Source organism: Lathamus discolor, chromosome 2 (assembly GCF_037157495.1).
Source record: "Lathamus discolor isolate bLatDis1 chromosome 2, bLatDis1.hap1, whole genome shotgun sequence".
Lineage (NCBI taxonomy): Eukaryota > Metazoa > Chordata > Aves > Psittaciformes > Psittacidae > Lathamus > Lathamus discolor.
The window spans coordinates 42,075,622-42,101,898 of record NC_088885.1 but is presented as its reverse complement, the minus strand read 5'-3'; the positions used below and the strand labels follow the sequence as shown (position 1 = coordinate 42,101,898).

General features: G+C 43.1%; 1 protein-coding gene across 1 annotated transcript in view; it reads right to left on the bottom strand.

Moving 5' to 3' along the window:
• The window catches only part of GPR158 (G protein-coupled receptor 158), a 183,728-nt gene extending 160,209 nt beyond the window's left edge, over positions 1 to 23,519 (bottom strand). The window contains exons 1-2 of the mRNA XM_065666605.1: positions 22,428 to 23,519; positions 7,796 to 7,901 (exon numbers count right to left, since the gene is read on the bottom strand). Of these exons, the coding sequence (XP_065522677.1) occupies positions 7,796 to 7,901; positions 22,428 to 23,299 (978 nt within the window). The 5' untranslated portion in view covers positions 23,300 to 23,519. The remainder of the gene's footprint in view (positions 1 to 7,795; positions 7,902 to 22,427) is intronic.
• Positions 23,520 to 26,277: the final 2,758 nt, after the last annotated feature.

Sequence of the window (26,277 nt, the reverse complement as noted above, 5' to 3'; positions counted from 1 at the left end):
TTATATAATTTCATAGGGCATCTCTCCAAAATACACACTTAAATACTTCCAAATGAACTTCTTTTTTAATGTTAGCTCAGGAATATGCACTGCTGGTGTTGGTTGCACTCCATTTCAGGATGAAAACAAGTATTGAAATGCCAATTTCAAACAAGCCAATAACAGCTTACTGAATAGCCTTAGCAGATCTCTATCTCTAGGACGCCATCCTATACATTGTAGACCAATTTCCTCTGCTTAGGAAACATATTTAATAATGCAGGGTATGTTCCCCAAATAAATCCCACTAACACATCTATATTACAGATCTTTACCCCTTTCAAAGCTTTAATCATTAGATACTTGGATAAGATACATAAAGAGATAAATACATTTCAACCCTAGCGTAGCAGAGAAAGCCTGATCCTGCTGCAAGAAAAACAGTGCAGTATTACAAATACAAAATTGTTTTGTCTCTACAGTAATACCTATATTTCCTCATCATCTCTTGCAAATAAAGGAGAAATTGGATGGTAAATATTTATCTTAAGATGTTGAGGAGAAGTGTTTTTTCTTTCAGTACTTACTCACTAAAAGAAGAGTAAAACCTTGAAGAAGATGAGTAAGAAAGAAAAACAGTAATACAGTGAAGCTCAGTAATGGCTTATAAACCATCCAAAACATAAAAAACAGAAATAAATATTAAAAACCAAATGTTCTGCATTCCCATCTTAATACTGGTGCTTAATATATTCATGACCTAAAACAGCACAGGATGACAAAGCAATGAAGAAACACAATAGATATCAAGTACAATAGTAAACACTGTAGTAAAGAGAAACGCCTAGAAAGCTAGCCCCTGCTCCTTGAACGGATGACCCAAGAGTCATCAGTTTACAGTACTGGCAAATGCAAACTAGAAGAACAAAAATTAATTGCTGGGATTTGAACAACAGCATTGGTAAACCAAAAGCAATTTTTTTTTTCATTTGCAAAAAAAAAAAAAAAAAACAAACCAAAACACATTAACCGCCTACCAGAAGTCACCAACAAAACCGATGGTATTTGAATGTCTAGTGCTATAAAACTGTGCTCCAAAAATAAAACTAAATGAGTGTGTTTCCATTAAGGCTATTACCATGCCTCAGTACATAGCTTTGAGTATGAAGATTCAGCAGCTATTCTGTCTAGTTTGTCATCTCGTGATTTTTAACAAGTTTTCAATCTAATTTTAGTTTCTTAGAGAGAGGAACGAACTTTCTTCTCAAAGCTAACTTAAACTTGTCTCTTGTGCAGGTATCATAAAGTACAAAAAAAAAGGCAACATTTGCTACATTTAATAAAAGCTTTTCTAAAATAAAGGCAGACCATTTTTTCCCAAGTGTTTACTGTTTCTCAAGTCCATGTTTTTTCAACAAAAGTTAACTGCAGAATACATGCATGAGCAGAATTTTCATGTTTTATCAGCCAAAAAAACCCTCTGCAGTACGTTGCTTGAGTAAGCAAATAGCTAAATATGCAAGTCAGGAATGGAGTCTGCACAGTCCATAGGATGCTGGTGTCCTCTGCAATGACAGCAAGTTCAGCTGAACGCACTGTTGCTGCAAGGAGGTTAGGTGGCTTCATTTTTTTTACCAGAAAGCCATCACAAATCAGTATCACTGAAAATTAAGAAAAATATAATAAACAACACTTTGAAGCTGGTTGGAAACAGGCTTAAAACATTTATCAGGCTGCTTAACTCTTATCTGGGCGCATGCTGTAATGCACCCCAAAATCTCACTCTGAAGATGATCCAGCCTGGGCCCTGGCTAGAGCACATCAGGACTCCTTTTCAGGTCAAATGTTCAGCACGCCATTCTGCAGAAACCAGACTGTGGAGAGGATAATTTACATGCCTGGAGATATTACCTCAATTTGAGCCAGGTTTAGAGATGATAATTTTACCTCTGTATCCCAGTTGTAATATGGGGCTAACAGTCTTTATATTATTGCACAATATATGGGACTACTTGCATAACTTCTAAGATAAGTACATCAATTCTTTCATGTGAGTTGTCCCTGCCCATGGCAGGGGGGTTGAAGCTACATGATCTTAAGGTCCTTTCCAACCCTAACTATTCTATGATTCTATAGGATGGACCAGAAGCTCTGATACTGAAATGCGGTATCTTTACCTAATTGTGCTTAATGCTACTAGGGATATTCTTCAGACATGTCACAGTCCTCTGAATGCAGCGATAGCAAATGGAAGTCCTGACCAAAGCTGCGCTCTGTTTATGCCTAGCTCTGATATAGCGACTACCACTTCACATCTGAGAAAGGTAACTCACAGCCATCCTGCCAAAGGAGAACGGTCCAGCCTGGCTACAGTGCCCAGGCTCCTTGCTGCAAGGTTTTCTGTGGCTTCCAACAGACCCTGATCTTCCTTTCCTTGCCCCAGCCTGCCAATTTCTCAGTCTCTCCCCAAGAAGGAGCTTTTTCCCTATGCCCGTTCCCCTCTCTGTGACTTCCACTTTGCTCCCATCAGGTATATTTTGTCCACACCCCCACCCCACCCCCCACCCCCCCAGCTAACTCAACTTCTGGGCCTCACCTCTTTCCTTCCCAAACACAATGGGGAGAACCACCAGTTCAGCTAATTGGTGTTGCCTAACAGGATGCTCTGTCCAGCAGAGAAATATCTGAAAGCTGTAGCAATAGATCTGAAAACTGGTAACTGATGCAATGCTATCATTGCCTGTCAACTGCAAGAGAAACCAAATACCTCCCCCCTGCTAGTTTCATTCTTGTCAAACAGCATCATTCAGCCAATCATCTACTGTTTTTCACTTCTTAACCCTGTGGGAAGGAAAACAGTAGCAAATAGAACTGACCTGGATTAATTTAAATGCTCAAGTTACCACTGCTAACTAGGATGAAAGGAATTGATGGAAATATTTTCTTTGAGGAAAACACTGATACCCAAAATTAGCTCCGGCAAAACAGAGGCATTTAAAATTCTTGTCTAAAAAGGCAAAGATGCTGTAGCTAAGCAACCTCACTCTTCCCTAAACCAAAAGTTGTTTTCCATAGCACCTTGTTTATCACTGAAAGCTCTGACAAACCACCACCCTGTTTTATGTAATTTTATGTAATGTCTGGGGGAGTGCCAGATTAGATCTGGTATACTGTCAAAGGGACTTTTCCCATAAATACAGATGACGGCAAAGTTATTTTTAAAACAGCATCCAAAACGGTTTTTTTTGTCTACTGCATGTTCTTCAAATACACTGAGTTGTGCAAGCAGCCATTAGTCAGAGAATAGATATTCCTTTCTGCTTTTGGAGTCAAGAAGCACTGGCTACATTTTCTTTATCTGTGTACTGAAATAAGCTGCTCTCCTTTCCGGTTCAGATTGCTACTTCAGCACTGGATTTGATATAGCATTTCATATTTGTATTCTGCCACTAAAGATCTTGTTTTCTTCTAAGAGAAAATGTATCCTGATGTATGCTCTCTACCGTGGTTTGGGTACTTCTCTTGCCCTACCTTGGATATAATCTGTAGCTCTAAGGATGATGTTTATTTCCAAATTAAAAGTTAACTGTATTGTGTAAATCCTGTTCACTCAGTTTAAATCAAAACAGCTTTCTTTTAACTTTTTTCTCATTCTGACTGCATTTTTCCTAATGGACAGGACAGAAAAATAAATGCAAGTAACAAGCAAAACCAGTGATACTGGATATGACCCACAGGGTTATGACTTGGGATGTTTATCTCTCCGCATGCTTACCCTCCCAGACTACGTGTATTAACAGCCTTTTCACAGTTTAACAAGGGTATTGGAAAGCATCCGTCCAGCCCCTGCCTTTTTTTGGTAGTCTGTCTGTAACACTACATACAGTACAATAAAATACGATGGTCCCAAATGTTTTGCTAAACAGAAAAAGAACAGATTTTGGCTGTACTGCTCATCTGTTTTCTTTTCTCAATTGGTTTTGTGTTTGTGCAGAGTACACACACACACACAGTAGGCCTATGCATCTTCCTACACAGATATACACACACTACATACAGAGAGCAATGCAGCTTTTCTGTTTACTCTGCCTCTCTAATTCCCTCTAGATATTTTTGCACACTGTCATTTCTGGAATACTGTTGAAACCCAAAGGGATGTCAGCTAAACCTGCCTCGCATTGCAAGCTGTTGGCAGCCTTATTAAGGATGGGGGAACAGTGTGGCTGCCATTTTTCACAGACTGATTCTGCCAGTCGGAAGCATTTGATTCAATGGGCTTCAGACTCTTCTCGGCCTTGATTTTATTGTTGGTGTCTCAACAAGGACTCCAAAGTTGCTACTAAAAGTGCCAGCAGCTGCTGGCAGCATGTACAAGGAAGGAAACTAATATATTTAAAAAAAAAAAATACCCAATAAAAAGAGCGTGGAAAGGTTTTAAAGAGGGCAAAACTGCACATTTTCTTACCCCCTAGCCAGCCTTGCCTGTACAATGAAATTAATCTGGATTTGTTATAGGGTAACTATATTTTTTCAATGTTTGTTAATTTCGAAGTTATCTGTATCATTTTGTTCTCTACCCAATTCATTTTAATTATCTCTAACTCTGCAGATATTACCCACCTCATCTATTGTAGCCCCACTGAATCCACATCTTTTGCCCATGTACCTTTTCAGGGAAACTGTTGACTATTTGGGTATCAAAGTAGAGAGGGCAGGAAGGAGAACGCAATTCTGTGCTTCACCAGGTCAAGAAAAGACAACCTGGCAATCAGCCTCTTTTTGGCTAATACAATTAAAAGGGGGGAGGGGGAGGGATCAGAACTGAAGAAGACTTCATCCACTGCTGCTACAGCATGGCTTTCCCATGTGAAGTCTCACCTAACTTCCTGCCTAACTGGACTGGGCAGTTTCTATTCAACCTGAGTTTGAAAGAGGGCACTCCTGTTCTCCCAGTTCATTTAGGCTGCTGTGAAATCAGGGATATATGGTCCTGTGCACAAAACAGAACAAATCTGGGAAAAAAATATGACTGTATTAGGAATTTAGGTCATCAACTTAAAGATAGGGAATCTGAAGTTCCCACTGCTTGCATCTAAATCTAAGGACACACGAAATCTAAGGAAAGAAGGAATATGTCTAAGCATTTTGTGCCTAAGCCTAATATTCTTTAAATCCCCAAACACACACTATTTTTCTTTCAAGCAAGGACTAGCACTACAAGTATTCCATCTCATAATCAGGTTACTCTTGATGATGATCCAAAACCAAATCCCCATGTCACAGTTAGCATCATCTCCTAGTGATTCTGTGCCCCAGCACATGAAAGTGATACAGTACTTTCAAAAACCACCTCTTTATTTCCTAACAGAAGTTGCGTCCCATCCATTCCTTCCTTTTTTCTGTCTAGCACATTTAGACCACTGGTTTATCATGTGTTCACATCCACTGTAATGTACCTCCATCACCCTCCTTTCAACCGATCTTTATTTAAAAGATAAACACTCCAAGACAGGACAGAAAGTAAGAAAATGTCTTGCCATGTGCCTAGTAGATTTTAGCCACTATAAAATTAACTGAAACAAAAGACAAAGCAAAGAAGCATTTTAGTAACCCACAAGTTGTTTTTCCCCTCTTGTCCATTCTCTAAGTCACTCCCTTCTCCTTCATCTGTCATTTGCTATATTTTCATGGTGTTATGGAAGAAGGGAGTTCACTACCTCAAATATGGAGCTTTATGCCTTAGATTTAATGACACTGGTTGCCCAGCCATGTAGTACGGGCTATGCAGTAAACAGACTCAGCACCAAATCAGAAGTTCCCTACGGTAAAGGCTTACAAGTCACTGGAGAGGCTATTCTGCCCTAAACACTAAAGTCACCTAAAAAACTGAAGACAGAAAGGAGGATCTAACTTAAGCAGAACTGGAAATCCAGAGATCTCCATTCTCTTCCTTAACCCGCTGGAGAGAGACTCTAATCTGGAACACAGCATTCCAGTGTCAGCAGGTATTTTTGTATCTGCCTCTAAGAAGATAAAAGAGCGAATGGGGAATATCATTTCATTTGCATTTATAAGGCAAACTGTGTGGAAAGCATTGTCATACAACTACATAATGTACCCTTATTCTACAGGGTAAACTCCAATGAAATCATGTGTGAAAAGCAGCATATGGGTCCTGCTTGTAAAGAAGTCCCCATCAGTCTGAGCTCTTATAAAGTGGTGACCATAAGGTAAAAAGAGAGAAAGCTTCTCTATAGATTGCTTAATTACAGTGACTCTATGGATGGGGACTTGCTGGGAACAAAGAGTCTCATCCTCTTCAGGTGCAATAAAGAAAGGCACACTCTGCTTGCCACTTTCATTAGGAGGAGATTTGTATTACCTATATATCCTCTTAGCCATGAAAGCACTGGTGATTTAACTCTCTAATAAAGTGCCATAGAGAAGGAAGAACAACTGGCAGGTTTTTGCTCTACATACAAGTTGAAAAGCCATTCATGAAGTGACATTCATTTCCTTACCTATGTCAACACCTTAAGGTGTGAACATGAGCCACTTGCATACACAGCATCACTCATTAAAGAACTTCTGCCCTAGGATGTGTTTTAATTCCTTTTTGTGTAACAAGAACTCTTAAGGACTACAGCATCACAGTAAGCTTATTTAAACAAATACAGGCAACTGTCCAGTATGAAAAATAAAACATCCTTTGTAACATCAGCAAACATCGTGCTTCCTATTGCTTCACAAAAACAGCATTGCTTGAGCACAGACAGCTTTACAACACCACACCCCAGAATCCCAGCGTGAAAAATCAATCTGTAATTTGAATTCCGAAGTCAAAAAAAAAAAAACAAACCAAAAAAACCACACACCACCACGTTATCAGAAATATTTAAAATTAATCTTGGACAAAGACTACCCAGTTCCTCATGTCAAGTTTATTCTAAGGATAATTAAAAAAAAAAAAAAAAAGAGGAGGTTTACAAAATTTTCAAGTTCTTCTTGCGCAAAAATGCGAGTAGGTGAACACATCAAAACCAACTCTTTTCCTAAATTTAGATTTATCTTTGATAAACTGGCACAGAAGTGCATGAGGTACCTTCTCTCAGAGAAAATAAATGGGTGTCTTTGAAAACAACATCATATGCCAGAATAAAAACCATTGAATGCATTTTGGTTTAAAGATACATCGAACAAATATGACTAGCCAGGCGGAATGATCTATGATAGGCTGACAGACTGAGCCAGACACAGACCTTCAAAAGAAAGGGGAAGCAGGAAGGAGCTGAACAGAAACATTTAGTCAGCTCAGTCAAAATGTTGGTATTCCTATTAAGAACTAACTACAGTATCCAATTCTGCCTGTTATTCTGTATCATTCTACCAAAAGCCCGTGTATTTCTGAATAATTATTATTAGCATTTGAGATACTTTTATTGTATTTCACAAGGCAGTCCACTCAAAAGTGACACTGACATTAAAAGCCTATTTTGATTTTGACTGCAAAATAACTGTTTGACTTGCAAGCAGAACTTCATCTATCATTCCACTGGTAATATTCTTTTTCCTCATAGCTGTGACTTCTGCACAATAACATCACTTCTGCTTTATCAGGAATATTAATGTCAATACTCCTGAAACGCAAGCACTCCTGAAACTCATGCATACCATAATGCGTTGCACAGAAAGATCTTTTCAGTCTGCAAACCACAGTTAAAGTCCATAAAACAGATAGCATTTATACTACAGAAAATTACTCATACTGGAGAGACTTGTTCTGAAGTGTAGCTCAGTCCCTTAGCGATAGACGTACCTCGGAATTGTTGAGATGACACCTGTGCGTCCCCGAGAACCACCCCTCACTCGAACACTGGTCAATGTCCACCTTCTGCAGATTGATGTCCACTTTGACAACACCTCTGAAAACACAGAAAAACAGCCTTGAACACAGCAACTACAAAAGCAGGTTTAAATATTATGATGCTGTAACCTGAAAAGTGGAACTACCCTTTTCTTCATAATACAGAATTTCTTAGAATGGTCTGGGTTGGAAGGAACCTTAAAGATCATATAGTTCCAACCCCCCAGACATTGGCAGGGACACCTTCCACTAGACCAGGTTGCTCAAAGCCCCATCCATCCTGGCCTTGAACACTGCCAGGGATGGTGCAGCCACAACTTCTCTGGGCAACCTGTGCCAGTGTCCCACCACCCTCACAGTAAAGAATTTCTTCATAGTATCTTAACCTAAATCTCCCCTCTTTCAGTTTAAAGCCATTCCCACTTGATTGATCCCTATGCACCCTCACCCTTGTAAAAAAGGCCCCCTACAGCTTTCTTGCAGGGCCCCTTTAGGTCCTGGAAGGCTGCTCTAGGGTCTCCCCTGAGAACTGGTATAACTCCCAATACATCATCAGAAGGTCAGCACAAGCCAGGAGTAGGCCATTAATGTCTGTGAAACTCCCCAAAGAAGAAATTATGTTTCCTAACACACAAGCCCTAAAGTACTGTCTGAACTGTGTTAGTTCTATGCCAAGAACGTTCCAAGTTTTCACCAAGTTTCCCTCAAATCTGTTTGAATGAAAAGCAATCTGATTTCAAAGCCAACATTATTTTATAAACATCTCAGAAATCACAAGAAAAAAAAAGCTGTAGGACTGCAGCTGTATATTTTTAAAAGCCTTCAAAATTTTCTTTATTCTAAAATAACCTCCACAATTACTTTGTATGTAGAATATTTATAGCATCATCTTGTGAGAACACACATTTGTGACTGCTTCCCTGCTGTCTGGCTTAGCAGAAACATCACTATGCAGCTTCTGGTAGTTAGGTCATCACATGGAGTCACTCCTAATGAATGCTCTTTACCAATTTCTTAAGTCTAGGTTACCATTCCTTATAAGTCAACCATCTCAGCCACTCCAGACAAAAGTTTCTATTTCCACAGTCTAAACTTCCACAGCTAAACTTCTAAACTTCCAACAACACCATCATCCCTCCTTTCACACTGTGGACTACCAAAGGCATGACCCAACTTTTATCTCAAGAATACGTCATTCACCTCAAACCGTATTGTGTCTTTTAATTAAAGCTCAGTGTATGCAGAACAATAATAATGATAGAACTACAAACCCATATATCTGTGAGAGACCACTTGTGAACAAAACCAGAATAGGAACAGAAGTGAGCTTGATCAAAACCCAGGACATTATAACTCCCTCATGCCTGGCCCCAGTACAACCAAGTGCAAAGTGTCCATAACAGCTATATTTAGGCATTCATTTTCAGACATGCTGTACAGTCATTGGAAAAAACCCACAAGCACATCATTTAAGTGAATGCATTAGGAAGTTATATAGGATTGCCAGTAGGAAGTTACACAGTATAGGTGCACTTCATGTCCATCCATCTCCTGCCTAGAATCTGAGTAATCTTATCCCGGGCATACTTAGAAACTATGTGAAATACTGAAGTGCTGGCTCTAGCAAGTTCAGTTTGAAACAGCACACATCATGCTTCTTAGAATATCCAGAAATATTTTTGGTTCACAGCTTTGTGCTTTCCACTCTTGTTTTGAACAACAGCTTCTCCAGGGAGTGCCAAAACCACACTTCCCCCCAATGAAGTGGTTTTTGGGTTTCAGTTGTTTGGGGGTTTTTTGTTGGTTGCTTGTTTTTGTTGTTTTGTTTTTGGTTTTTTTTTTTTTTTTTTGGAGGGGTGGGTGTTTGTGGGTTTTTTGGTGGGGTTTTTATTTGGGGGGGAAGGGGGGAGTGTTTTTTTCCCCCTTGATGGTTCCAGGTGACCAATGACTTCAGGAGAAAAATCTGCCATAACATACAAGCTTATCTTAATCTGATAACTGGCTATCTGTCCCAGATGCGCTTAGAAACAGAAGCAACTAATTCCTCATCTGGTCATATGCAGACCCCACCAGACAGGGTTTCTAATTTTCTGGACCTTTCTGAGCATAAATATTATTGTGGGGGCTGAGACAGGACCTGTTCTGCAAGTGAATCATAGAATGCTAAGGGTCAGAAGAGAATAATCTCACTGTGGCTGGTTACAGACACAAAGCAGGTAGTGGGACCAGGACCAAGAGTACTTCTTGCTCTCCTAGTTCATGTTATACACAAAGCAACTTGCCAAGGCGGTCTCAAACACTAGCATCATTCTGACTACACTAAAGAAATCAGTTTATACAGGAGGAAAAAGTGATGATTCATCCCAATTAGGATTGCAACAGACTTTCAAACACCTTAAGGAAATGGGTCTTTATTTTCTTTAAAAGAAAAGCTTTTCCCTTTTGTATGCTTTGTTTTTAACTGGTAGGACAGCTCTACAAACATTTCTGCCAAGAGAGGTACAGACTGCAAATCAAGGGTAAACTAATCACTGCTAGAAGAGGAAAAAACACCTTAAGACTTTGTTGTGTGGTATCAACAGCAGACCCTGTGGAAGCACAGTGTTAGTACAAAGGGATATAAAAATTTCCAAAAGAAAACTTACCTAGAAGTCACTTGTAAGAGAGACAACCGATACAAGCCAAAGGAATTAAGCACGGTACACACACTGAGCAAGCACTTAAGTATGGTCTTGTACCAGATATGCTGCAGTCTGAAGAATTAGTGGCACATTCTAGTGGGCAAAAGGCAGAAAGAAGAATAGCATCCTAATGCCCAGAGCCACATACTAGGAAGAAAGGAAAGGTACTTCCAGATTTTTCATATCAGAACTGATTAAATAGCTTGTATCCTTTGAAAACACTCTGGTATGATTACTTTGTTCAAAACGTATGTGGAAATCAGATTTATATAGCAGCTGTCACCTCTTATGGTCATCTTGTCCACCCAACCACCTGCCCAAAGCAGGCTCAGTTCAGTTGGGTTTTTTAATACTCGCAACAATGGAGGCTTCACCACCTCTGGGAAACTTGATCTAGTGTCTGACCACCCTCAGAGCGTCAAAATAAGTTTTCTGATGTCAAAATGCAATTTCTTGTATTTCTTTCTGTACTGTCACCAACTGCCCCTGAAAAGAGACTGGCTCTGTCTCCTTTACACTTTTCCCTCAGGTATTTACACATATGTAAGATCATCCTGGAGCCTTTTCTTCTCCAGGCTGAACAGTCCCAGCTCACTCAGCCTTTGTTGCCTGTCAGGTGCTCTAATCTTTAACCATCTTTGTCACCCTGCAGTAGGCTAGCTCCAGTACATCCATGTCTCTGGGACTGAGGGGCCCAGAACTGGACACAGCACTCCAGAGAGCACCCACCACCCCCACCCATAAGGCTGGACAAAGAGGAAGGATCACCTCCCTCTACCCATCAGCAATGCTCTTCCTCTCACAGCCTAAGAGATCATCAGTCTTCTTTGATGCAAACACACACTGGTGATTCATGCCAAATTGGTGTCCACCAGGACCACAAAACAAAAATGTTAAACATAACCAGCTCCAGTATCAACCCCTGGGTTATATCAATAGTAACTGGCCTCCAGCTGGACTCCAGTCATCTATACACAAAAGGCTACTGGGTTAGTTAAACACTATTTCCCCTTCATAAACCATTGATAAACTCCCAATCATATCCTTCATGTGTTTCAGAGTGGTTTTCAGGAAGGTTTGTTCCATTGCCTTCCTAGGGACTGAAGTGAGGCTGATCAGCCTTGAAGTTCTTGGAAGACATGAAGTACCTTGGCCTTTTCTACATCCTCTGTCAAAGTCCACTGCACCACTCAGCAGCAGACACACATTCTCCCTAGTTCCAGTTTTGCTGCTTCTTACTGCCCTTCATATCCCTCACCAGATTCAGCCCCATATGGGCTTTGGTTTCCCTAACCACACACTGACAGAGAATCACAGGAACAGAATCATTTGGGTTGGAAAACACCTTTAAGATCATAGAATCAAAGCATTAACCCAGCACTGCCAAGTCCACCATTAAACCATGTCCCTAAGCACCACATCTACACCTCTTCTAAATACCTCCAGTGATGGTGACACCACCACTTCCCTGGGCACCCTGTTGCCATATTCAACAACCCTTTCGGTGAAGAAACTTCTCTTACTATCTGACCTAAACCTCCACCAGTGCAACTTGAGGCCATTTCCTATTGCTTATAACTCAGGTGAAGAGACCAACACCCACCTCACTACAACCTCATTTCAAATAGTTGTAGATAGTAATAAGATCTCCCATCAGCCTCATTTTCTCCAGGCTGAGTTCCCTCAGTTGCTCCTCACCAGACTTGTACTCTAGACACTTCAGCAGCTTCACTGCCCTTCTTTGGACCCGCTCCAATACCTCAATGTCTTTCTTGTAGCGAGAATCCCAAACTGAACACAGTATTCAAGGTGCTGCCTCGCCAGTGCTAAGTTCAATTCCCTAGTTCTGCTGGCCACACTATTTCCAATATAAGATGCTCATGTTCACAGTCATAGTCACGCGCAGACCATGTCTCCTTATTCTTCCTGGGTTACCTGACCCTGCTTCCATTTCTTATGCACTTCCATTTTATGCTTGAATTTTGTCAGGAGTTCCCTGTTAAGTCAGGCAGGAGGCCTTAAAAGCATCTAACTTAAAAATACTTTTACACTACTTCTTCCAGAAACAGTACAAAATTCTTCCATTTCCAACTAAACACATTCTACTTTTGCTTTTCTTGTGTTAAGATCTTTCTTACATGAATGTTTGCCTTCCACAAAACCTAGTCTTTATGAACTCAAGATAAACATTTCTACTTACGCTCTTCTCCCACCTGTACCTCTTCTGTAGCACAACCTCAACTTCTGATATGATTAAAGTTACTCTGTTTTTAACTTTTCTCAGAGCTTTATGAATTTATGGGGTGAAAAACCTATAGGAAAAAAACACCATATAATCCAGAAGAAGGCATATGAAAACAATCTTTCCTGGCAGTTACAATCTACCATAGGCTTTCCATTTTTTAACCCAATGGTGCATATTATTTTGTTTTCACTAGGCCTATGCAATTTATGTTAATGCTTCATGGCAATGTCACAGTTCTGCTGAGGTAGTAACAGGGTCTGCAACTACTTGTTGACATAATGCTTTCAAAAGAAAAGTTTCCTTAAGTATACATGCAGCATTTAGAGAACTGCCTTCATTTGGGATGCTTTGCCATTTTAAAACTCCACCTCAGACTTGCACCCCACCGCTATTACACACAGAGTACACCAACATGCTGATGTATTTCTGAAATTCATCTGTGATTAATACAGTAGCTGGCACAGCCTGTTTGGCCACCCACATTTTCGGTTATTTTTGATTCAGCATTCAGAAAACGGAACATATGGAAGAACACATCCTCCTAGATTATAGATGGACCAACTACCTGCAAGTGCTGCATTTATTGAATTAACTGGGAGTAATTGCAGGTCTGTGATCTTGAGGGATCAAGACAAATATCAATGGCTTAAGAGTAGATTCAGCTTGTCTGCATAACACGTTAATCCACACTGACAATGCTGTCTGGCTGAACTCAAGTCACAGTGATATGTTAATAACAATATTACTGGTAATTGTGTACCATCTTGCAAGTAAGTATATTTATTGTTATAAGGAGATTAACATTTGTCTTCTGCCACAATTTTACAGTCCTTACACAAAAAAAAAAAACTCAGATGCTTAAGGAGTGCACATTCATGGCCAACATACAGTTGGAAGAATTAGCTGAATTGTACATAATAGACAATGATTCATGATGGCATCAAGGATTTTCTGTCAGGTCAGAGGTTTGATTTAAGAGGCTTTCATGTCTGTCTTAATTTCCAGTACCACTGTTCGCTGGCATGCTGTTTGCCTTGAAATCTGTGCCAGAAATTGATTTAAGCTTATTTTCCCAACCTACTAGCTATCTTGATAGCTTCAGTAGTTATAATATTTCATTGTAACAACATGCTGTAAAACCTGTATCTACAGAAGAATTTTTTTGCCCATACTGTTACATCATAAAAAAAAGCAGAAGGAGAATATTCTCTTTCCTCCCAGCCAGCTTAAGCCAGAACTGCACAGAATAGGAGCCTGCTGTCAAAAGTCAAAAACACAGCACTGCACCAGCTACTAAGAAGGAAAAAACATGACTGCTACTGCTGAACCCAGGACACCCGCCAGCATTTAAATGGTGGTAAACAGTATCTTCGTCCTCTACATGTTCAGAAGCTTTTTGGCGCAGAGGTCATCACAGCTTAGCTAAACAGGCATTTGAAGTTTGTACACTTATTTTTGTGTTCGTAAGCACTGCACACAGCCATAATTAGGGTATAAGCCATGCCTGAAATTGACACCATCACCCAATCTAAATGTCTGCCTAGATTCATGCTTCCATGATCACTCAGACCTCCATGCTGTCCTTCATAAGTCCTTACCACAAAACAAGGAGATAAAAACCTAAATACTCTACAGCCATCCCAAATCTGCAAATGCCCACACTTCTAGACAAACACACACTGTAATTAGCATAGCAAATGTTTCCAGAGCAGGTATTTTTTCTGACCATTCTCATTTTGGAGGCTGACACTTTCAAGAATATTAATTTTCAAACAGTGCATACTACCTGACACCTGAGGCTCCTTTAGTGTACCACCAACTGAGCATCCAAAAATAAACCTGGTGTCAAATGCGCAAGTGACTTTCAGCCTCAAGTCTTACGGGCACGATCAGCAGCATCTGCAGGTTCAAGTTGCTTTTGAACGTTAAGATTCAGGTTTCTGCACCACTTAGGCATTTTTGAAACTATTACCCCTGCATATCCAGTCAGATTCACAAAAGGCCACTGGGACATTACACACAATGCAATTTTGACCTGGTCATGCAGTTACCATTAATTTCTTACAGGACAGAGACAGACTTACCTAATTTCTCAGCCATAGCACAACTGCTGCTTTTAAGCACACATTTTCACAGGAAAACCAGCTTTCACTAAAAATAAACTTAACTGAAATGTAAGGTATATCTGTGTGGGCACATGAATTAGGATTCACCTGCAAAAACAGAAAGTCCCTCTAGGCCATTTGAATAGTACTACAAGGACAGAATACTTAAAGCTGAACCTTCTGCCTGAAGAATTATTTCAGATTGAAACCTGCCTTCAGATTTATGGCATGCAGCACTGCCTCTCTGGGGATTTCCCTGAAGTTCAGTCAGAGAGCTTCCTAGGCAGAGCTTCCTGGCTTCCCCTGCTTTGAGGGACAGTGATTTCTTTTTTTGCTTGACGACATTCAAGTTGCTGCTATCATCTTAACTCTGTCACAAAGCATCACCTTGCATAGGAATGCAAGGTGTTGGTGATGGTGCGGTACCACTTACTCTAGGTTCTCCCTATAAAAACAAGAAGTCTTGCAGCTAAATTCAAGCTATTTAGTAAGAAACCAGCATGTTTTTTTAATGCTGCCATTATTATCCATGGGGTCAAGGAGACAGGTGAAAGAAAGAGACCTCAAGGAACAGCACAGAAAGTGATCTAATAAAGGAGGCTGGGAACAGGAAAAGCTTTTGAATCTGAAGGATCCTACATGGGAGAGATGGTCTCAGCCTAACTATCCAATCTTCTGACAATGAAGACTTAGAGGTAACAAGTTAATTTTAAAAATGAGAAGTGGAAACCAACATTAAAAACAAAAAAATGAATAAAGGCAAACGGAGAAGCATAAACCTGGGCAAGGAACATACAAATCTACAAGAATGTAAGACAAAACCAAGACATTTTTTAGAAGCAGCATGTTAAAAGCTTAGGTTCTACTACTAAAAGGCTTTTCAATACCTCAGAAGAAGAAAGCCTGAAGTAGAACCTGTAAGGCCAACAGACAACCAGGATATAAAAACTGCTTGCAGTAGAGGCAGCCTTTTGCAGAAAACAAATTATTTTCATCACTGCACACTTCAGAGCCAGGAAGGCTCCAACCTTTGAGCAGCAACCCTACAGTGTATCAATGTGACATGTCAGCTTTCACGCGCAAGGACGTTAACAAGCTGGGCACCACAACTACGCCTTCTCTGTTCAATGCATTCACAGATGACCACAAGTGGGTGACCAGTGACTTCATGTAATTCTAGATCTGACACAGAGAAGATGAACACTTTCCAAAGTACTTCTTTTAATCACAAGAATCTTCATTAGATTAATGAAGCAAATTTAAAACCAGGAAAGCACTTTTTTTTCCCCAAACATTTGTATTATGGAAGCCAATGCCAAACCACATTGCAGAAGACAAAAAGGCTTAAAAGTGAATTAGAATCATGAAGGTCAATTAAAGCCATACTTACTATCAAGACTCAGGTCTGAAAAACTCCCTTTTTTTTATTGCTTGTTATTCATAAATGGGACATATCCAAGATATGAGAACTCAGCATTTCCGCTGCTCTTGTGTTTTTCCCTAAGTACCTGCAGAAGCTGCTTTTGGAGACAAGGCTAGGTAAGTGTTTCATCTGACCTAACACAGCAATACTTTTGTTCTCACCTTCGTGAACTTTTAGTTCTCTATCTCAGCCCACCTTCATGAATAGACAGAACAGGTGACAGTCCTGGAGCAGAACCTCAGATAGTAAGAACTGTCATGTGTCCATTCCTGTCAAAAAGGCTTTCATAACCTCCTGCCATGGAAGCCTTGCGCAAAGGGGGTGATGGCAGAGAACAGGAGTGGAAACAGCAGTTTGACCGAAAACGGTAGTTCCCTTTATGGCATCTTACCATGTGCTACATAATTGTGGACATAAATGCAGTATGTGTTTCAATCTTCCAGTCATATTTAACTTCTTCCTTCAAAGACAAACTTCTGTTTCTCCAATACTAAAGACAGCTCAATCATGTTTCTAAAAAAGAAACCCCTATTTATTGTTCCTTTTGTTACACTGCCATCCAGTTTCCTATCTTTATCCACAGCCTCATACAAAAAAGGCAGAAACATAACTGGTTGCTACAGAATACCTGAAACATGTTGGACGCTTCTATATGCAGGCAGTAAATATAGCAAGAGATTTCTTCTCACCTCTTTCCAGGAATATAAAACCAAGACTTTCAGAAGTTCTAGGAAGTAAGTTACTTTTATTTTTAAAACCTGTTCAAAATCCACCCACACCTTCAATCATGTTGTATAGGCCATGGCATGTTATAGAGATAAATGCCTCACCATTTAAAAATGTTTCTAGGATTATAAAACTAATGCATCATGTCATAAAAAAAAATTAGAGCCCGTTTAAACAGTTAAAAACAATTTTCTTTCTTCTTTTCTCAGTACTGAGACTAAAGGGAGATGGGGTGGGTGGGAAGACTAACAAAAGAGGGCTAGAGGAAGAAATTAAGCCATACTTGAAAGAAAAAAACTGATTTTTACAAACTTTTTTTTATGTCCATATCTGTAGTTCTTTTACCAAACAATTTAAGAGCTATGAAATATTTAGCAGAAGATGAAATAGTGTGTATTCCCCAAGAAATTACTTACTTGTCACATATACTTCTACCTCCACCATTTCATTTGCCTTCAATAATGTTTCCTTAACTAAGAGCCCCATTATGGCCTAATGCTGGAGTGATCAGAGTCACTGTTAATGGTTCAGTGGAAATCACTACATTAGACTGCCTTTAGGGAAGAAACAGCTAAATTTAACTGTGCAATGAAGATTAATCTTTGTACTCCGAAACACCTCTCTAATAATTGAGAGAAGCAGCAAATGTCAGGAAGACAAAAAATGTTAAGAGGTTAACACTTGGTTCAGCCACGCTTCAGAATGAAGTTATCTGCAAATGCCCCAGAACACATTATAGTTCAAAATGAACATCATTTTTAAAAGCCTTACATTGTTTATAGTGCACCTTTCTGCCAAAACAGCCATTATTCCATTGTGTTCTCCCAAAAACCCTTTAAAGGTATTGCAAATATTGCTTTGGATGTGGTGAAAAAACCTACCTGCCCTTGCTGGAACATGGTGGAAGGGGAAAATAAAAAAGAAGTCCCTACAAAATCCTAAAGCTATTCTGACCTCCTAGACAAAAACCAGCATAAGAACAACGACCAGCTCCCAAAATGTTGACATATTACAACACAACATTAAGGAAAATAAGAACAGCACACAAGAGAACATTTTGAACTACAAAAGCAGCAATTCATTCATCAGAGTTCGGGGATAATTGATGTCGCAGCACAAGGCCGAAACACTGCACACAAATTTGACTAACCACATTCAAGAAACGGTGGAACAAGACTTGAGAAGAGGGACCATGGCAACAGAGAACTTGTAATGGGAGACTAAAGAAAGCTGGTTTGTATAGTCTAGTAAACAAAGGTGGAAAAGGGACTATTGCCTATAAACAGGTCAGGGCAATAAACATCAGTGCAGAGTGCTATTTCAGGCAGAAGGCAGCTCTGGAACAGAAATAAATGGACGAGGACTAACTTTAGATCTGAAATTAGAAGCAGCTATCTAACCATTAGGCCCAGCATGGCAGCAGACTACAGAGTCAAGAGAGAAACCCACCTATTTTAAGATGGACATTGGTCAGCTGATGACATTCAGAGGGTTTGTGACAGCAGATTGACTCATCCACCCAGAAGGATCTTTTTTAAGAAAACTTGTATGTTCCTATTAGCTGACTACTTGCACATCTTTTTCTTCCAAACCAAGTGATCCTCCCCACTGGCCTTCTAGCAATGAAGGCCCCACATTTCCTCTCCAGGGGCCAACCAAGTACTTTTAGAGAAGGAAGTGTGCGCACAGCATGCAGCTTCTCACACCTTTCTGCTTCCACAGTAGGACCGCAAAGAGACCCCCTGGATCACCCTGAGCCATGAAATACGGTTCAGTCTCATAATGTAATGGGAAGTAGGAGGAGGGTCTCCAAAGATCAGTGACAAATTTTATGGTGCTTTACCCTCTACAGCAGTAGAGTTGTAGAGTGATTAGGCATACTAGATAGTGAATTCCAGCTGCAAACTGCATCAAACTTAAGACTTTTTAAGAAAGGAGATGGGAATCGTTACCATCAAGTGATGACTCCTAGTCTCTGTGGACCCTCATTTCTGAATGAAAGCCTAAACTGTATTTTGCAAGCAGGTGGTAATGTTCTCTCCCTGCATTTTGGGTGGTCCAAAGTCCTGTGAATGCAAACACTAAAACATTAGCAAGCACTGCTAAGCGGCTAAGGACAGTCAGCATGCTGGCTTAGCATCCCACTGGGCTCATGCGGTCCCATTTGCTTGGACAGCTTCTGTCATGTTTGTCAGCACAATCAACTTGTCTTTAGTTTCTCCACTGTATTAGCCTACAGTGCTAGCCTTGGAAAAGCAGGCATATGCTCTCACCTTTCTTTGCCTTCACTTCAGACCGTTTGGCTGTCATCTCTTGGAAAGTGGGAGAGGGTAGGAGGTGAAATTTAAGACAGATAGCAAGCTGTTTACAAGAGACCCCCCCACCTGTAATACTCACTTCCTATGACATAAGCACTATAACCCTTCACAACATTAAGAACAAAGCTTTTTTTTTAACCCCTGCCCTTTCAGAACGTCATTGACAATGGCACTGCAGTAGTGGCATGTACTGAACGCACCATTAGAAATCATCAGTATTGCCTTCATTAACTCTTTCCATTGCTATACCACCTGACATACTATGCAACAGAACAGATACCAAGAAGTAGAAGCAACAGTTTTTCCTGCTGTAATCTGAAAGAATTCTTTTCCACTGAGATGTGTTCCTAAATGTCTCTTAACCTAGTGTACCATGTCATAAACCTAATGTCAGCAAAGAAGAAAGTACATAAACTGTTAGAAGAAAATTCAGTTCATGCATGAAGTTACCACCAATGACCTCCATGCCAGACTATTAGATGTAAAGAGCATGTAAACTGATCCATTAACAGGTTCCTAACAGATAGTTCAGAGATACTTTGCTGGGAGAACCAATGTAGCTTTCTCAAAAGATGGAGGTTAATACATTCCACTTTTTACCATATGAGCCTTAAACAGGACTTTAAAGTTAAACCACTGTCTCACTTAGAGACAGACGGTGAGGGGAAATAAAGCTTATTTCAAGAGACACCTTACAGTATTAATGCTAGCATTCCAATAACTCCATTAGGTTTTTCATTTTTGTATTACATGCTTATACTTTAAACCATTTTTTTCTCTTAAGAACTCACACTGAAGCTGTGTGCCTACCAAGTACAGGAAATACCGTGCAAATATTCAAACATCCCACAAGTCTTGTGAGAAGAGTACTTTGTTTATAGGATTTCCTATATTTGCAATAAGCTTTTATTAGAAGACCACATACCTCAAACTAGGAACAGAGAAATTATCATTTAGCCTTGCCAGAATACATGCATACGTGTGTATATATATGTACTTCTTCCATCAGCTTCCTTATACAGTTACCAAAAACACACTGACCCCTTTTCTTAGAAATGCTTACCAGCTGATCTCTGGTTTTGACGCAACAAAACTTTTGTTAGTTTTGTCCTAACTATTGCTACCCTACAACAATAACACAACACTTTGACCTTGTAACAGTATACCCCATCACAAGATCTCCTAAATTAGAAGAGGTTCTCCAAGCTTACATGTGCTTAATGGATGCCCTTTGAAGCATCACAGTTACAACAGGTTATTCTATTTTTTCAACTGAAATGACTCCCACGCAGTAAACAGAGGCTGAGAAGATGAGGAAGTGAAGGCAGTGCTTTGTACTGCACCCAGGAGGACCTCTACTGGCTGCCTTGGCTGGCTAGAGTTACTCCAAAATGGACCTACTGCATTCCCACACCAGAGCTACCACAGCAAAAACCGACACCACTGCTACACTTCCTGGCAACACAGGATCTTGGCACAGAGCTGAGATCGAACCTTTAGACTCTTCTGCTTAAAAGATACGGTTTTTGGGGTTTTTTTTTTTTCTCTTCACTGACATCAAGACAGAAATTTCTTTGATTTAAATTGATATCAAGATCTAAATTCTCAGACAGCTGGTTAGTAACTGCCACCCTTCCCCAGCCTCGTAGTTCTTCGACTTATGCAAACTTCTGTCCCCGACAAGAGAACATCAGCCTACCCTAGTTTTCATCTGCCTCATGAAGTTATAGAACAGAACACTACATTTCAATGATCTATGAGAAGAGTCATGAACTTTTCTGGACCACCTGCAAGGTCCAGCAGATCCCTGCTACAGAGCTATTCTTGAGTTTTGGCCTGGAGAGGAATTCAGCAACAAGCAGCCTGCAGACGAGCTCACTGTACCTTAACCCTGCCAGCCCCAGAAGTGTGAGAGTTTCAGAGCAAAAGGTAATACCATAGAGAAATAAGCAACCACTCTTTGGTCAAGAGTTGTTTGGGGTTTGGATTTTTTCCAAAAGAAACATTCATATCTGTTGGCTCCCACCGGATTTCAGAGTAAGCCAAGACAACCAGTGTTCATGAACATTACTGGCTCACCACCTAGGTATGGCAAAATCTCTTCAGCACCTGCTGCATTCTTGGCTACCTTTACCTACTACTGATTTGCAGCATAACATAAGTTCTGTGCTCTTGTCACCCCTGACAAATGCCAGCTGCTTCTGGGCAGTGGGTATTCCCCAAGGGATAGTGTCATTCATGAGCACCACCACAGAAGTGCCAGTGGGAAAATTTGGCATCTCATACAGCACAGGTTGCTCTCATTCTTTGGACAAATATCCCTTTGCTAGAAAGACCCAAGAACGGTCCTTTTTATACCCTCCTCTCTGCTAGTCACAGCCCTGCGGCAAAGTCCTGGGGTAACAGGAATAAAAAAGCAAGCAATTCTTTACATACGCCAAGTATCTGCTCCACAGCTATATAAACCAGGGGTGTCCCTAAAGTAAGCTTTGGCGCCAGTTCAGGCTGTAGCCACATGCACTATGACAGAACTGCAGTCACAAATACTTATTCACCTACAAACATACTGACCACTGACCAGGCTTGCGCACCCCACAGCGGATGTGCTCTGGAGGCCAGAAACCACAACTTACCAGCATAACAATGTTGATTAACCCAGCTGGTTAAAAATCACAGCTGGGGTCAAACTATGCTTAATTACACAGCATAGCAAGAAACTGACACCTCGGTAAACATTCCCCTCTTGCAGCCAGGAATAACTGCAACTGCTTCTCTCCCCTCCCCACCTGAAGCACACCAGGAGCACAGCCCACACGCACACCTGTTTCAGTACATGCAAAGCAAACACTGTCTTACAGATGGAGATGAAAGTGATTCTTCTAGTGAGCAACTGCTCCCTAAGGCACACTAAGTGCTCAACAGGAAAGCCTGAGGTTGCTCTGCGGTGTGACTGAGCAGCCGGTCTGGCAAGGGGTGGTCAGGCCACTCCAGAGACACAGCATGCCCTTTCCTAGGAAGGGGACATAGCCAAAACCCCATTCTACCCCCTTCTCGATAAAAAGCAAACAGATGAACACTCCTCCTACCTGAACTCGGGGAGGAGGTTTGGCCGAAGCCCATAGAAAGCCGCTGAGAGAGTCACCAGCCAGCCGGGTTTGTAATTCCCATTCTCACACTCCAGGTAAGGCGAGGACCACCTGATGTGGTTCTTATCGGCAGTGAAGCTCTCCCATCTCTTCCAGCTGTTCTCTAAAGTTCTGGGCCCCGCGTTCAAGACCTTCCTATGCAGATGTGGCCTCCACTTGCGCTTCAAGCTGTGGAACCACTCCGTTTCCACGGAGGCGTTGGCCAGGCGGTGAGCCGAGGAGGATAAGTCCTGCAGGAGGACTTGGCTCTCGTGCCTGCTGGCCTGGAGGAAAACCTGGGGTGTGGAGGAGAAAGGCTCCGTGCTGAAAGTGATAGCTGCCCTGGAGATGTTGGGGTCCCCCTCCAGGAGGCTCCTGATCAAGGCGCGGTACCACTCCAGGTCCTCCTGCAAGTTCTGCTCCCGCGACTTATTGCTCTGGAGGATCATGTTGAGAAAGTTGGTGGCGTGGGTGAGGGTGTCCAGGGCCCCGTGCAGGGACGGGTGCGAGGTGAAGCGCGACTTGCCGGCCAGGCTGGCCAGCTCGTACCGCCCGGAGCAGTTGGCACGCCGCAGCTCCCGGGAGTCACCCGTGTAGAGGAACGAGGCCACGTCCTGGGGTACCTCCTCAGCGAGCCGCTGCGCCAAGATGGTGCTCGCCGTAGAGCGGCTCCGCGGGGCCGGCGGAGGCTCCCGGCTCTTGATGTGGTTGTAAATAGGCTGTCTCCCTCTAAGTGCCCAATCCTGGCTGCGCACCGCCTGCCCTTCGCCGGCGGCGGCCCCGAGCCCCCGCTGGGCGAGGAGCAAGAGGAGAAAGAGCCGGAGCAAAGCCATGTCCCCCGGCGCTCCCGCAGGCGCGGCGAAGTGGCTGAAGACGGGCTTCGCGCAGGCGGCCGCGGCGCAGAGGCACGAACGCGCAAGGACAGCCGAGCGGCAGACGGGCGGAGATCGGCCCCGGGCCCGCGAGTCACCTGTGGCAGCGCCGCCGGCGCCTTCCCCAGTGCGGGTGGCCGCGCAGCCCCGCCGCCGGCGCGGAGCGGCTCGCAGCCCCTCCGGCGACGGCAGCGGCCGCAGCGAGCCCGTCTGCGCCTCCTCCCGCCGCGGCCACCGCGCTCACTGAGCTGCTGCCCAGCGCAGCGCGCAGGGGCGGCGGCGCCCGCGCCCGGCGCAGCGCAGGGTCCCCCCGCGGCGCCCCGCCGCCGCCCGCGCTCCGCCGCTCCGCATCCTTCAAGCGCTGCTGCCGGAGAGGGGTGACCGGGACTGCCACTTGCTGCGGGATCAACGGGCGCGGCTGCTGCCGGGGAGCCAGCGGGCTAGCGCCCGCCTCCGCCAGCACTCGGCTCCCCGAGCGGGGACTGCCCCCCAGGTGAGACCGCTCACCGTGCAGCTCCGCCGCGGGCAGCCGGGCACCCCTTCCCCGCCAGCCCTTATAGGTGTACGCCGGGCAGCTGCCGCCCTGTGTGGCCGCCTCGGCTGTCAGTCAGCCGGCAGCCATTCACTGGGCAGGAGGACGGCGCCGTGCGGCGCGGAGGGGGCGGTACCGCCGCGGCGGAGAGGCGTCGAGGCACATCTCCTCACCTGGCGCCGGCTCAGCGCGGGGCAGGACGGGGCTGGGCGGGGTGGGGGCAGCCTCCAGCCGCAGCCGCTCCGCTGTCCCCCCGGCCGGAACCCGCGGCCGGCCAGCCGGCCATGCGCCGGTTCCACAGCTCCGGCTCTGCGAGCGGCTTGCCCGGGGAGTGTGGCAGCGACACCTGCTGGCCGGGCGAGGCACCTGCCGCTGCGCCTCCGCGCCGGGGGCGGCGAGGGTCGGGCGGCGGCCCCTGGAGCCGTAAGAATCCCCCCGCCGCGGGGCACAAGGGGCAGCCCGGCGCTCCGGGGCAGGGCGGCTGCAGCCGGAGCCTCGCAGTGCGGGGTGGTGCTTGTCCTCCGCCGTAAGGGGGGGGCGTTCGCTTCAGGCAGTGCTGAGGTGGGTGAGAGGGTTGGTGTAAGAGCGAGCCTCGGTTTCCCTCGGGAGGCGGGGGTCAGCCGCGGTGCACCGGGAGGGAGGAGGACGGCGTTTGGCAGAGGGTGTGACGCTTGGGTGCGAATGGGGAGCTTTGTCTTTTCCAGGCCCATGACCCAGATGTCCCCGTCGTGTGCAGGTGCTGCCACATTCCCCAGGCTTCTTGCGTGGGCTGCCCCACGTCAGCTCACGCATAACCCAGAACGGCCCATACACAGGGTACATCCCACCATAACGGGAACTGAGTCACGGCCCTCCAGCTACAGTGGCTGGCTGATTGTATTTCTGTAACCATAACCTTTCCTCCTTTTTCCCTTTCCTCCTTTTTTAACTCCAAGATGCTAATTCCTACTGCTGTCTTCAAAACTAAGAAAGCCCTTAATCCAGTGGCTTTCAACCTGCAGAGCAGCTGCATGGAGTCAAAACAGCACTGGCTGATCACCTAGGTTTGACACTTCCTCTGCTGAAACCACCCTTGGAAAAGCACAGTTGCATTCAAGAGGTAGTTGGGATTTTCCAGATAAGCCATGAGTCATAGGGCCATCATGATCAGTAATATGGATCTAGTTTGCAGAGCATCTGAACAGATGTTTAACTTTGTGCATCATCGTTGGCAGAAGTATTCACCTGCTTGATATCTTACTGTTAATGAGGGGTTTGTGGCAAGAGGCAGGTAGCCAAGGGTGAATTTTTAGAGGAGGAGGCCTGCAGCAAAATACTCTAATTACAATTAATTCAGTTCTGGCTTAATATAAAACTCGATTTTGAAATTCAAAAGTGCAGATGAAAAGAGTTGTAAAAAGAGGATCCTCTTTTTTTCTTTCTCCCACACACACATGTGCATGCGCATCCTATAAGGAGCAGATTTCAGTCATGCAAAATACATGATCTAATTTTAAACCGCTGACAAGATGTGCTCCTTAAAGCATACTCTTATTTTAGAATTATTTGAAACTATACTTAAAGGAATGGTCATTCTAATACAGCTAACTATAAATCACGTTTGCAATCCATAAATCCTAGTGATATAAATGCAATTTATCTTTACATAGGGTGACCTTTAATAATTATAGTATCACATGTGGATAAGAAAGTTATAAACACAGCTTTTTTTCTTGTTACATGCAGATTATGAGGATATTCACTGCTTAAGAATAACTTGTTCTGAACTTTCCCTCAAGTGACTAGCCTGTGAGATTATTTAGAAAGCACATATACTTAGCAGCTCAGAAGCTTATATTTATGGTTTAGCACAGCACAGGGAGTCTGTGTTTCCAAGTCTGCACTGAACAAATACCAAAAGATGCATTATTTGCTGTGGATAAGTGAGAACCAGGGCTTTTGACAGGAGCAGCTGTCAGGACTGAGCTAAACTAACATGGATCAGTTACATGGGCAGATATCAATGGAAACATAAACAAACAAGCATTTTGTTTAACGGTGTGCCTGTGCTGATTCTCTTTACTGACTGTCACAGGCTGCTCTAAAGGAAAGGTCAGTTCCCTGATGGCAATTCGCTTCCCCTAATATATAGCCTGACTATTAATATCCATCTAAACTGCACTCAGCCTGCTAAATGGCCACATTCACACATTGCTAGGACAATCAAAAATCCTTTAATGTACCTGCATAGTAATCTCCTTCTCTTTCTTGACCTCAGAGAATCCTATCATAGAATGGTTTGGTCTGGAAGGGATCTTAAAGACCATCTAGTCCCAAGCCCCCTGTCATGGGTAAGGACACCTTCCACTAGACCAAGGTTGCTCAAGGCCCTCTCCAACCTGGCCTTGATCACTGCCAGGGATGGGGC